The 13,159-nt window shown below is 41.3% G+C and overlaps 2 protein-coding genes across 6 annotated transcripts in view; one reads left to right on the plus strand and one right to left on the minus strand.

Moving 5' to 3' along the window:
- Positions 1-1,736: 1,736 nt before the first annotated feature.
- Positions 1,737-5,157, minus strand: Rpa3 (replication protein A3). The gene is made up of 4 exons (XM_004656188.2): positions 4,895-5,157; positions 3,665-3,739; positions 2,636-2,744; positions 1,737-2,120 (listed from the first exon to the last, which is right to left on the minus strand). The coding sequence occupies exons 1-4, from the start codon at positions 4,991-4,993 to the stop codon at positions 2,038-2,040; spliced, it is 366 nt and encodes a 121-aa protein (XP_004656245.2). The 5' UTR covers positions 4,994-5,157; the 3' UTR covers positions 1,737-2,037.
- A 34-nt stretch (positions 5,158-5,191) lies between these two features.
- Positions 5,192-13,159, plus strand: part of Umad1 (UBAP1-MVB12-associated (UMA) domain containing 1) — a 250,458-nt gene continuing 242,490 nt past the window's right edge. For 2 of the 5 annotated variants that reach the window (XM_045159982.1, XM_045159980.1), the window contains exon 1: positions 5,192-5,378. The gene's annotated coding sequence lies outside the window, so the exon portion shown is untranslated. Of the gene's footprint in view, positions 5,414-5,585; positions 5,681-13,159 lie in introns of those variants that run through there. The other 3 variants (XM_045159981.1, XM_012948271.2, XM_045159983.1) reach the window with 3 other exon arrangements.

The raw sequence follows: 13,159 nt of genomic DNA on the forward strand, positions 1-13,159 counted from the left end.
GGTGGCCAGAAAACACAGTGAGGTGGAGAAGGGACTAGGTATCACCTTCAAAGACATCCCACCAGTGACTTACTTCCTCCAACTAGATCCTATCTCCTAAAGTTTCCAGAATTTCACAAAATAGCACCACCTGTGTGTGGCATTTCATATTCAAACCCCCACTGTGGCAGATAGGATTTCTATACTAAGGACAGTGACAATTTAAAAGAAGGAAAAACAGGGCTGGAGAGATGGCTTAGCGGTTAAGCGCTTGCCTGTGAAGCCTAAGGACCCCGGTTCGAGGCTTGGTTCCCCAGGTCCCACGTTAGCCAGATGTACAAGGGGGCGCACGCGTCTGGAGTTCTTTTGCAGAGGCTGGAAGCCATGGCGCGCCCATTCTCTCCCTCTCCCTCTATCTGTCTTTCTCTCTGTGTCTGTCGCTTTCAAATAAATAAATAAAAAATGAACAAAAAAATATTTAAAAAAAAAATAAAAGAAGGAAAAACAACATCAAACTATAACATTTGTTCATGTGTCACCTGTTTTGTTAGGATTGTTATTTATTCCTTCAAAGTGGGGCCTCTGGCACAGGCCTTTAATCCCAGCACTTGAGAGGCAGATCATGGTGAAATCAAGGCTACCCTGAAAGTACAGATTGAGTTCCAGGTTAGCCTGAGCTAAAGCAAGACCTTACCTCAAAAATAAATAAATAAAGGGGGCCTCTTTTAAAAAGGATAAAGCAGCCAGGCATGATGGTGCACGAATCCCAGTGCCCAGGAGGTGGAGGTAGGAGGATTCCCTGAGTTCAAAGCCACCCTGAGACTATATAGTGAATCAGGTCAGCCTAAGCTACAGTGAGACCCTATCTTGAAAAAGCCAAAACAAACAAAAAGAATAAAGTAAATGAAGGTAGAAAAACAATAAATAGCTCACCATTTTATATACTCTATCAATATGCATGTAGACACATGCATTCACTCACATATGCATCTATGCAGAATATATCATTGATATGGCATCAGTGCATGCTCAGTTGTAAAGTCCAGAAGAAAATGATACTTTACTTGCTGGGCATTGTGGTACATGCCTTTAACCCCAGCAGTTGGGAGGCAGATGTAGGAGGATAACCGTGAATTCAAGGCCACCCTGAGACTACATAGTAAATTCCAGGTTAGCATGGGCTAGAGCAAGACACTACTTCAAAAAAAAAAAAAAAGTGGGCCCTTTAAAATGGATGGCATAGCTAATACTAAAGGATAAAGCAGAAAATAAAGATAGAAAAACAGTATCTGACCATTTTATATACCCTATACACGTAGATGCATGCATTCACTCACATATGCGTCTATGCAGAATGTATTACTGATTTGGCATCAGTGCATGCTCAGTAAAGTCCAGAAGACAGTGATACTTGCTGGGCATGATGGTGCATAACTTCAATCCCAACAATTGGGAGGCACAAGTTCTAGACCATCCTGAGACTACTCAGTGAATTCCAGGTCAGACTGGGCTAGAGGGAGACCTTACCTCAAAAGCAAACAAGAAAATGATACTCAAGATGTAGTGTTCTATTTCTTATTACCATTCATCAAATTAACTTCCTAAGTAAAGTATCAGAGAATAACATGGTAGAATTTGTGAGAGGGTGAGTAAATCCTTAATTGTCCCAGTGTTTGATTTGGTAGACCTAAAACCCAACCTTATGCTTATGAAATACCAAGTCTGAAAGTGAAAAATAAGAAACTACAAATAGCATGTGTCATTTTAACTTTTATTAATAAACACTAAACCTAACCTCAAGACAAGTGCATTTTTCTTCCATTCAGACCATATGATGGAGTGGCTTTTATTTTTTAAATAAAAAGACTTAGGTAAGAACTGTCAATATACCAGTTTTTACCCAAAACTGCAGATTAGACTGTGTAAAGTTCAAGAAATCAAAATTTAAAAACATCAAGTTAAATATTAGAAATTATAATAATCTTTCCCTCTAATAAGAGGGGTCTTCTTTAATGGTCTTCAAGGTAGCTCACTTGCAGCCATATGGAAATTCAAAGGTCATTCATGTTGCATAACCCCAAAAGGAAAAAACTGAGGGAACTCATTGGTAACCTTCACAGCTTCATTGTAAAGTTCAAGATCTGAAAGAAACATTTAAACACTTAATCTACAGTGCAAAGTTACAGCAACAATTATCTAACAGATTTCTACCAACTTCTCTTTCTTCTTTTCACATTTCATTTTCTAAAATGGACACATGGATCATCATGTTTATTTAACAGTGGTGCCCAAAAAGGAAGAGACACAGGTGACCATCCATTGGATTGTTCATCATATGGAGACTTTTTTGCTTGGTCATGTTTTAGGTGATAGTACATCATTCTATGCTTTCAATTCTTATGTTAAAATGCTTAATATATTTGGCTCATCACATTTTAAGTATTTCTCATATGTCATTCTTTAGTAAGTTTTTTTTTTCCTCCATAGGCAACCAACTAGTTGAAAATAGGTGAGAAATAATCCTCCCATTTCCCTTTGACATTGGAAAACTGTAAAGTTAAAAATATGGCAGGATTGATTGACACATACTCAAAAAGAATAAAAGTTTTCCTCCCTTGTTACACAAAACCACTCAATACTAGAATATTTTATTCACCAAAAGGATTGCAGTCTTCTTTAAACTGTATATAAGATGCACACATGATGGTTGCCTTGGCTGTTACTCTTCCAACTACTTCCACAATTCCAAAGATTTCTTCATCAAGCTGAAACATTGAGCAACATGTCAATTGGGTGTAATCATCTTTTTGATTAATAATTAGCAGAGAAATATAAAGTTTACTCATTTTTCAAATTTTTACAGTTTACTAATGGTTAGTTGTAACAAAATGACTTTAAAATTTACTAATGTAAAAACTTAACTGTAGGTTGTTTAAAAATGTTTGAATATTTATCTGACAGCATATGATAAGTCCTGTTACCTTTAGTAGTAGCTTTGGGTCCAAAAATATTTAAGTTGAAGGGAAACTAATATAAAGATACTAAGAATGTTCAGAATTCTATAAGTAGTAATTTCTTTGAAAGGATGCAGCGAGAGCATCCTTCCATATATTACATAATGTGCGTTCTGTACAAATTAACCAAATGGTATGTGAATTTGTCTTCATGAAAGACAAAGAAAATGTTTTTAAGTTAAGTAAATGTGAAATACAAAGTAAATGACAATAGAAAGTATTTATAACTGAAGAATAGAAAATAAAGCCAGTAATACTCTTCAGAGGCTGAAGCAGGAGAATCAGCTTGGGCACATGGTTTTTAGTCCAGCCCAGATAAAATAATCAAAGTCTGGAGAAGGAAAAAACAGAAGGAAACAGAAAACAAGAGTGAAAGAATGAAAGAGACCCAGTGGCAACAGCGAGGGAGAGAAGACTCAAATAAGGAAGAAATTTTTGAAAATATTTTTTTCTCTGTTAATTTTATGGTACTTTGTAAGGAACTAGTATAGTTAGTTATTCAACAAATGTTTTAAGGGATAAAGGATGATGGAGAGCAAAAGACAAGGGCATGAATTTAACTGTACAACTATGAAAGCTTTACAAGCTCATCCTGTATATAGATAGCTACTACAAAAATCACAAACAGTAACAAAATCAAGAATTATATAATGTAAGAGATTGAAACATACTGGTTCCATCAATTCAATGGTTCCATTTTTTCCTTCTCCATCTGAAAGAATAAACATTTTTCCAGTGGGATGAATCTAAAGAACAAAACAAAACAGAACAAAAAAATATAAACATAGAGCTAAAACACTTCACAGAAAACAAACCTTAAAACATTTCATTAATGTAAAAGTCTTTTTGACCAAAGATGTGCAGATAGAACCGAACATACTTAATTCAAATTACTACCTTGAGTTACCAGATCTTCTCATGAGAAATCCAGTTAATTTTGAATTTTAGATAAGCGACTAATCCTTTTTTTCTTAGCTTGCATGGGTCCTGTGCCTTTATTTGCAAAATCGGTCAACTCCAGACTAGAAGGAAATGAAAGGATACCCTCACGTCCTGACAGTGGGAATTCTGTGGCACTCATGATTTTGATAGGCTATACCTCAGAGGCTACATTTTAAAGTTCAAGAATGATGAAAAGGAGACGTATTCATGAGATGCGAGCCATGCTCCTGGCAGGCAACTGAAGAGTACAGTCAGGTCTGATTTGAACTAAGCCTTGATAGTTACGGTGGCCCAGAGTATTATTTAAGAACTCAACATTCTGGCTCAGTCTCCCTACCGATGGTGAAGACAGAACAACAAACTCTTCCCTTAGGGGATGTATGAATAAACAAGGTAGTAATTAGTTTTTCACAAATGGTTTTCTTTTCCTCGGCTAAGTCACTGACTGGAAGGCTTTGGACCTGACTTTCACCTGTAAGACCAGTAGGCTGTAATCCACCCAACGCTGGGCTGTTATAGAGTAAGGATGGAGCCATGAGCAATGTTTCCTGGAGAAGCGACTTCAACAGGAAAACCAGCTTCAGGAACACAATCGCAGAAGAAAAGGCAGCCACAGATTCGCTTGGTCAACCTGGGTCAACTTAAAACCTCAGAATGTAGAAGTGGGGGCCGGGTATTTCCTTTCCTCCCCATACAGAACAGGGCGGAGAGTGCTGGAATTTAGAATCTAGCTCTTTCAGAAACTTTTTCTTTCGACATATAAAAAGCATCAAAATGGAGCTTCAAAGGCTAAACTTTGGGAAAACTCTCCTTGCAACAATCAAAACCAAATGGAGGACTTTTGTTGCTCTGAGGCTTTCTGTCTTCCTCCCTTCCTTGCCCACTGGGCGTCCGACAGCCGGGTGGTCGCGGGGGTCCCTCCCTCAGGCAACACACCAGGAAGCCCCAGGCCCGCGCACCTTTTCCAGCCTCCCTACGAAGCAGACGGGTCGGTCGATGAACTGAGCCAGCATGCTGGCGTTGATGCGCGGCCTGGGCAAATCCATCACGTCCACCATGTTTCTAAGCCTCCGACAGCCGGCGGGAAACTAGCATAAGACTGAGACCCGCCGGCCTCGGGTGCCTCTGTGGGCAGAGTTCCCCAACACCAATCAGCGAAGACTAGCCCTACCGCTTCACCAATCAAATTCGCGGACACAGAGCGGTTCCCAGACGGGGCTGCTGAAGGGACAAGATGTGGCCGGAAGTGGGGATCCGCTGCTTGGTGACGCGTGGCGTTCCGGAAGTGGGTCGGGTCAAAAGCTGAGTGGTCAGTGGTGGCGGGACTTGGAGGGGGCGGGGTCTGAGCCTACATTGACCACTTTCCCTGAAGTGACTGGACCCCGGAAGTGGGGTGACAGGCGCCGGAGCCCGTCAGACGGCCGACTGCGGCGTGAGTCTCAGGTACCTTGTCTTCTTCCCGTGGACTGTGTTCAAGGGTGAGTGCCTCAGGTCAGGCTCCGCCGGGCACAACACGCGAGAGATACCTGTCTCCTGCCCTCCAGGTTCTGCTTCTGCGTGAGAAGCGCGGGGTGCTTGCCGGGGGTGGGGTGGGGGGGGGAGTTGCCTCTCTTCATCTTTTTACACTCGCCTTCCTGTAGACTGGAAGCGAAGTCATCTGTGATCTCCATCATTTCCTTCGGACTCTTGTTTCCTAGGGGCTGAGGGTCGACTTTGATTTCTCAAATAATGTCTGCACCTGTACGGTGAGGGATTTGACCAATTATGGCCATTTCTGGTTTTGACAGTGCGGAGGTGTCAGTTTTCTCCATCTTTAGTGTTAGCCGGAGCAGAAGCATCGCACATGGGTGTAGACCTCCGGCCTGCGCAGGACTAGAGGAGACTAGGTTTCCCCAGCTGCTGGACTCATTCCTTCTCCGTTCGCAGAATGAGCGCTGATTAGCACGGTCCCAGCAGACTCTGGCTTTGGGCCCTATCCATTTCCTTCCTCCCTACCCCATAGCCAGCGTACCCCAGTGTTCTGTACGGGACAGTTGGAGGTCTTGAAGATAATCCATTTCAAGACAATCTGAGAATCTCGAATGTGTTGTAGGTTCTTGGTGTGGCACAAAGCTATTGTTTTTCGAATTTCACCTGTTGGGATTGGTATCCATCTTGCCTAGGAAATTTTAGAATGCATGTACATTTAATACCTCCAACTGATGCAACAGAAATTAGAACATAATTTTAATTTAAATTAGGCATTATAATTTTGAGGAAACTGAGTCGAAGTTTTCTTAAAGCCACAGACTTTTATCATCTTTCATAATTCATGCACCTGACTGGAGTTTCCAGTTTAATTCTGTAATTACCTTAAGCAAGGATCTGTTTTGAGATTTTGTTTGTTTGTTTTTGTTGTTTCAAGGTAGGGTCTCACTCTAGCCCAGGCTGACGTGGAATTCACTATGTACTTCCAGGGTGGTTTGGAACTCACAGAGATCCTCCTACCTCTGCCTCCCCAGTGCTGAGATTAAAGGCATGCGCCACCACACCCGGCTGTTTTGAGATTTTATAGACATATAACAGTTTAAGGTCGAAATCCAGTGCACAGCAGTTAAATGGCTCTTAGCTTCACTTGTTGTTTATTTGGCACCTAATATGTTCCGATTAATTATATTGTCACTAAAACAAGCTTAAAGAATCCCATGAAGCATGAAGTGCATTCATTTGGCATAAAGCAAAGTGGTGTTTGTGTGCGGGTAAGTCAGTGAAGTCTGAATTCTGTATAAAATCTTAAGAACTTTTGTGCTTTAGTATTACTTTGGAAAGAAACTTGATATGCATCTTTTAAGGTAGTATACACATGTAATAGTATTTTAAAAAACTTTTTTTGAAGAGCAGTACTTAGGTACCTGTGCTATTATCTTGTTTTATTACAGTTAAAATCCAATTTTAAGCAAAGACATTGTTTTTTAACAGAGAGATGGCAAGAGACTTTTTTTTAAGTTATCAAGACTTAAAAAAAATTATTTATTTATTTATTTATTTATTTGACAGAGCAAAAGGGAGAGAGAGAGAATGGGTGCACCAGGGCCTCTAGCCACTTCAAGTGAACTCCAGATGCATGGTCCCTCTTGCGCCTCTGGCTAACATGGGTCCTGAGGAGTTGAACCTGGGTTCTTTGGCTTTGCAGGCAAACACCTTAACCACTAAACCATCCCTCTAGCCCAGAGACAGAGACTTTTCTTTTTCTTTCTTACCTCTCTCTCTCTCTCTCTCTCTCTCTTTTTTTTTTTTTTTTTAAGGTAGGCTCTCATTGTAGGCCAGGCTGACCTAGAATTCACTGTAGTGTCAGGGTGGCCTTGACTTGACAGCAATCCTCCTGCCTTGGCCTCCCTAGTGCTGAGATTAAAGGCGTGCACGACCATGCATGGCTTTTTTTTTTTTTTTAAGACATTTGATATAAAACATCTTTTGGAATTTTTAGTCACTTTAAAATGGATAGTGTAGGCCGGGCGTGGTGGGGCATGCCTTTAATCCCAGCACTTGGGAGGCAGAGGTAGGAGGATTGCCATGAGTTCAAGGCCACCCTGAGATGACAGAGTTAATTCCAGGTCAGCCTGGACCAGAGTGAGACCCTACCTCGAAAAACCAAAAAAAAAAAAAAAAAAAAAAAGATAGTGCACTCTTATCACTGAGCATTTCTAGTCCTATTGTGTAGTTTTGAGATAATGAACTAATGTAAGCCTCTCATTCAGGGTAAGAAATAAAACTAAAACTCAAAAATAAACACAAGGAAATAACAGCTGTACCAGTAAGTGGTGTGCACTCCTCAGGTAAGTGTCCTGGATATCTTGAACAACACCATCTTAGAATCTATGACAAGCTTTCAAATATTTCTTTCTGGTTGCCTATACATAATGAGGCGTTTTTTTCTTTTAAATTTTATTGTTATTTATTTCTTTAAGGGGGGGGGGAGAGAGAATGGGCACAACAGGGCCTCCAGGCACTGCACATGCACTCCTACGTGTCTATATGTGGGTACTGGGGAATCGAAGCTAGCTTTGCAGACATGCACCTTTGACCATGAAGCCATCTCTCTAGCCTCCTGTTTCTTATAAAGGTCAATATTACTGTTTCCACAGTGAAAGATTCATCATTCAAGAGAACTTGCATATGTGTTCCTGGGCCAAAGTTACAGCTGGCTCAGAATCAGCTGTCTCTTATTTTTTTGGATGCAGGAAAGAGCTTTTGCACCTGTTTTTCTTAGTTGCATATTTTTGTGCTTTGTTTGTTTTGTCTCGCACTTTAACACTTATGCAAGAAGGGAGGGAGGTGGAGAGAGAGAGAGAGAGAGGGAGAGAGAGATAGAGATAGAGATAGATAGGATGTGCCAGGGCCTGTTGCTGCTGCAAAACAAAGGAACAGACACTTCTTGGTGCTTCTGGCTTTGCATGGTGAACCAAACTTGGGCGGGCATGCTTTTTAAGCAAGACGCTTTAATGGCTGAGCCACATCCCCAGCTCTGGCGGTCCGTTTCTTTAAGATAACTGTGGTGACAATGCTAATGTAGACATTTTAAATTGGTATTACGTTTTGTTTTGTTTTGTTTTTGTCTGTCTATGGCCTTTATATAAGTGAAACTATATGTGTGTGTGTGTGTTTCTGATTTCTTTTGAGATTAACTCATGTTGATGGATGTAGTCCTGTATACTATTTTAGTCTTATTATTGACAGACATTTGGTTGAAGTTCTCTTTTGCTCAAAGAGCTGTGTGAATATTATACTTTTTTCCTGGTGTGATGTGCAAATATATATCAGTAGAACTGCTATAACCTAGGGTGCAGATCTTTATTTTTACTAGTGAAAGCAAGTCATTCCTTCAGTGTTGAGATAGGATTATTCCTTTCTCAGAAGTATAGGAGTTTCAATTGACCCACCTTGAATCAGCTACTTAGTTACTTTCTCCTTGCTGGGACAACATACCTGAACAGAAGCAACTTAAAGAGGGAAGGATTTGTTTCTGCTGCAGTTGAAGGTTACAGTCCATTATGGCTGGGAGGGAGCAGGAAGCAGCTGGTCACATTGCATCAGCTCACAATTAGGAAACAAAACAATGAATGCTGCTGCTTAGCCAGTTCGCTCCCTTTTATACAGTCCAGCACCCCAGCTCTTGGAACAGGGCCCCTCACAGTTAAGGTGAGTCTTCCCAGCCCAATTAATGTAATCAATGTAATTCCTCAAAGGCATGACCAAAGGCTAGTTTTCTAGGCCATTCTGTCAAGTTCATAATATAAGCCATCATATCTTAGCAGCCCTTGAACTTTTTTCTCCCTAATCTTAGGAATACAAAATGGTTTTTAAGATTCTGAGTCTGTGGTCTCTAGTCTACCTTTCCAGATACCTATTGGCCATTTACCTTCTTTCTCCTACTGAGTTTTCCCTTTCACCTGATTTTTTGAGGGGAGGGGAGCTTTTATGTTAGTGAGGACAGTATTACAGTGAGGGATTTGTTCAGGTTTTTTCCTATCTTTCTATTCACTACTCTCCTCCACTTTCTCTCCCTTTTTGGACTAGAAATTGCTCTTTTTATTTAAAAAAAAATGCATGAGACAGTGAGACAGAGTAAGAGAAAAGGGAGAAAAAAGGGAGAGAGAGCACAGGCTCACCAGAGCCCCTTGCTCCTGCAAATGAACTCCAGACCATGTGCCATTTTGTGCATCTGGCTTTACTTGGGTACTGGGGAATCAAACCCAGGTGGAGGACTTTGCAAGCAAGTGCCTTTTACTGCTGAGCCATAGTTCTGATTTTAAAATTAAAATTAATTAAAAAAATTTTTTATTTACTTGAAAGAGAGAGCTAGAAAGAGGCAAATAGAGAGAATAGGTGTGCCAGTGCCTCTAGCTAATGCAGGATTTGGGGTTCAGGAGTGGTCCCCCAATGTGTGAACCCTAAGTTTTGGGTTGTGTCCTACCTTTAACAAAGAATTGATCAAGACCAACTCGAGAAAGATACATTATGAATTATTAAGTTTATTCAGGGAAAAATTACAAATTGTGGGGTTTAAAGGAGAAATCACAAGTTATGGGGTTTAGGAAACACTCTCTTATGTGGAAATGCCGCATAGTTTGCAAGGTTCATTTAAGAGAAAGTGAGTTTTTTTTGGGGGGGGAGAAACATGGAATAAAGCTGCCGAGGCTTTTATTTATTTATTTTGTTTTTTCAAGGCAATGTTTTACTCTAGCCCAGCTGACCTGGAATTCGCTATGTAGTCTCATGGTTGCCCTGAACTCACCAGGATCCTGCTATCTTTGCCTCTCAAGTGTTGGGATTAAAGGTGTGTGCCACCATGCCTGGCTTTTTTTTAAAAAAAAGTATTTATTTCTTTGAGAGTGACAGAGAGAGAAAGAGGCAGATACATATAGAGAGAATGGACATGCTAGGGCCTCCAGCCACTGCAAAAAAACTCCAGATGCATGTGCCGCCTTGTGCATCTGGCTCATGTAGGTCCTGGGGAATTGAATCAGGATCCTTATGCTTCACAGGCAAGCGCTTAACTGCTAAGCCATCCCTCCAGCCCCACACCTGGCTTTTTTATTTGTTAATTTTGGTTGAAGCTGAAGCTTTTATTTTTTTAATATTTTATTTATTTATTTATTTGATAAAGAGAGAAAAAAGAGGGGGACCAGATAGAGAATGGGTGTGCCAGGGTACCCAGCTGCTGCAAACTCCAGACACATGTGCCACCTCATGCATCTGGCTTATGTGGGTCCTAGAGAGTCAAACCTAAGTCCTTTGGCTTTGTAGGCAAGCACCTTAACTGCTAAGCCATCTTGCTAGCCCCAAACTGAGACTTTTAAAGAGAGATTAGGGTAAAACTGCTGGCACGAGGAAAGTAGAAGCTAGGAGCTTGTGTAGGGAAACTTGGGAAGAATCTGCACCCATAGATTCAGAAACCAGAGGAAAATCAACATATAATCAAAGAGAAAATTTACCCCAAACTATAAAGCAGAGACAAGCAGAAAAGACACCCAAACCAATAATCAGTTTTATGTTCTTGGAAGCTGGGCTTACTCACATGTGTATCCTTGTAGCCCTAGTGAAGGGAGGTAGGCACGCAGAGCACAGAAACAGAGCTGAGGGAAGCAGGGCAGAGTCTTTGGAAGAAGACAGGAATCTTTTTTTTTTTTTTTCATTTTTTTATTTATTTGAGAGTGACAGAGAGGGAAAGAAGCAGAGAGACAGAGAGAGAAAGGGCGCGCCAGGGCTTCCAGCCACTGCAAATGAATTCCAGACGTGTGTGCCCTTTGTGCATCTGGCTAACATGGGTCCTGGGGAATCAAGCCTTGAACCGGGGTTCTTTGGCTTCACGGGCAAGTGGTTAACCGCTAAGCCATCTTTCCATCTCAGAAGACAGGAACCTTTATAGTTACATTTTTGTGGTGGCATCTGATGGTTTTCTTTAAGCTTCAGTCCCTAATTGAAAGCCTAAAAAAAAAAAAAATTGAGTTTTCTCCTATTCGCCTTCACAGTCACTGCAGATGAAATTCAGACATGTGCGCCACCTTGTGCATCTGACTTATGTCAGTCTTGGGGAATTGAACCTGGGTTCTTTGACTTTGCAGACAAGCGCCTTAACCACTAAGCCATCTCTCCAACCCTAAATTAAAATTTTTAATTTAGTTAATTTTTTTTTTCTTCTGAGGCAGAATCTCAGTATAGGCCAGGTTGACCTGGAACTCACTCTGTAGTCCCAGGCTGGTCTCAAACTCACCATGATCCTCTTACCTTTGCCTCCCTGGTGCTGGGATTAAAGGTGTGTGTGTAGTGTAGTTCATTATTTTTAAGCTTAACATAGTTTTAAATATCAATAAAAATGACACTTAAAAATCCTTTCTGGGCTGGAGAGATGGATTAGCAGTTAAGCGCTTGCCTGTGAAGCCTAAGGACCCCCTGTTCGAGGCTTGATTCCCCAGGACACATTAGCCAGATGCACAAGGCAGCACATGTGTCTGGAGTTCGTTTGCAGCTGGAGGCCGTGGCGCACCCATGTTCTCTCTCTCTCTGCTCTATCTCTGTCTTTTGTTCTCAAAAAAAACAAAATATGCTGGGCTTGGTGGTACACACTAATCCCAGTACTTGGGAGGCTGAGGTAGGAGGCTCACTGTGAGTACAAGGCCACCCTGAGACTACATAGTGAATTCTAGGTCAGCCTGGGCTAGAGTGAGACTGTACTTCACACACACACAAAAAAAACTTTCTTACATCAAGCTCTTAAAGATCTTATTTTCTAAAATATTTATTTTGGCTTTCATAATTGGTGGGCCTGGGTAAAAAAAGTCAAGGGGACATGGGAAGGGTAAGAAGCCCCTCACCCTGGAGTTTAGTTTTCATTTCCTACAGTCAGGAAACTTCAATACAGCTGATAACTCCAAAATTGCATAGAGTTAATTTTGGTCTTTCTAAAGACATCTCAAAGAAGTATGTTAAAAACAACAGACTGTTTACTTAGGACAAAAATGCTGTGGCCTTGAGTTTGATTTTTCTCATCCCTACATGCATCTGTTAAAACTACCTTACAAAAGGAAATTCTTTAAGTGAAATCAAGGAAACAGCTATATTTAACTGTGTATGTCCATGATATGTGTGTTCATGTTTGTGAGCACATGTGTGTGTGTGCATGCACGTGCGCGAGGCTAGGGGTCAATATTGGATGTCTCTGTCACCATGTTCTTTAGGCCAGGGTCTTGCTGCACTAGTGCTTACCCATTCTGCTAGACTAGATAAGCCCCCACTGAAAAGCCCATGTCTCTTCCCTGTGCTGGAATTACAAAAATGTACCACCACACCCAGCATCTCCATTGATGCTGAGGATCCAAACTCAGGTCCTCATGCTTGCCTGGTAAGCACTTTACCCACTGACGCCATCTCTCTAGCCTCTTAATTTTTAAACTGTTCTTTTTTTTTTTAATATTTTATTTATTTATTTGAGAGCAACAGAGACAGAGAGAAAGACAGATAGAGGGCGAGAGAGAGAATGGGCGCGCCAGGGCTTCCAGCCTCTGCAAACGAACTCCAGACGCGTGCACCCCTTGTGCATCTGGCTAACGTGGGACCGGGGGAACCGAGCCTCGAACCGGGGTCCCTAGGCTTCACAGGCGAGCGCTTAACCGCTAAGCCATCTCTCCAGCCCAATTTTTAAACTGTTCTTAATCCTTATAATTTGTAAATTACATCCTTTGAGC

The sequence above is a fragment of the Jaculus jaculus genome, chromosome 10 (assembly GCF_020740685.1).
Source record: "Jaculus jaculus isolate mJacJac1 chromosome 10, mJacJac1.mat.Y.cur, whole genome shotgun sequence".
NCBI classification, from domain to species: Eukaryota; Metazoa; Chordata; class Mammalia; order Rodentia; family Dipodidae; genus Jaculus; species Jaculus jaculus.

What these genes read in the sequence shown, in the direction of transcription:
- Rpa3 (XM_004656188.2), bottom strand. Translation starts at nt 4,993, where the DNA reads ATGGTGGACGTGATGGATTTGCCCAGGCCGCGCATCAACGCCAGCATG. An exon ending in TCGTAGGGAGGCTGGAAAAG is followed by an intron (nt 3,740 to 4,894) that starts GTGCGCGGGCCT and finishes TTTGTTCTTTAG; the next exon opens with ATTCATCCCACTGGAAAAAT. An exon ending in AGAAGACTGCAATCCTTTTG is followed by an intron (nt 2,121 to 2,635) that starts GTGAATAAAATA and finishes TGTTTCTTTCAG; the next exon opens with ATCTTGAACTTTACAATGAA.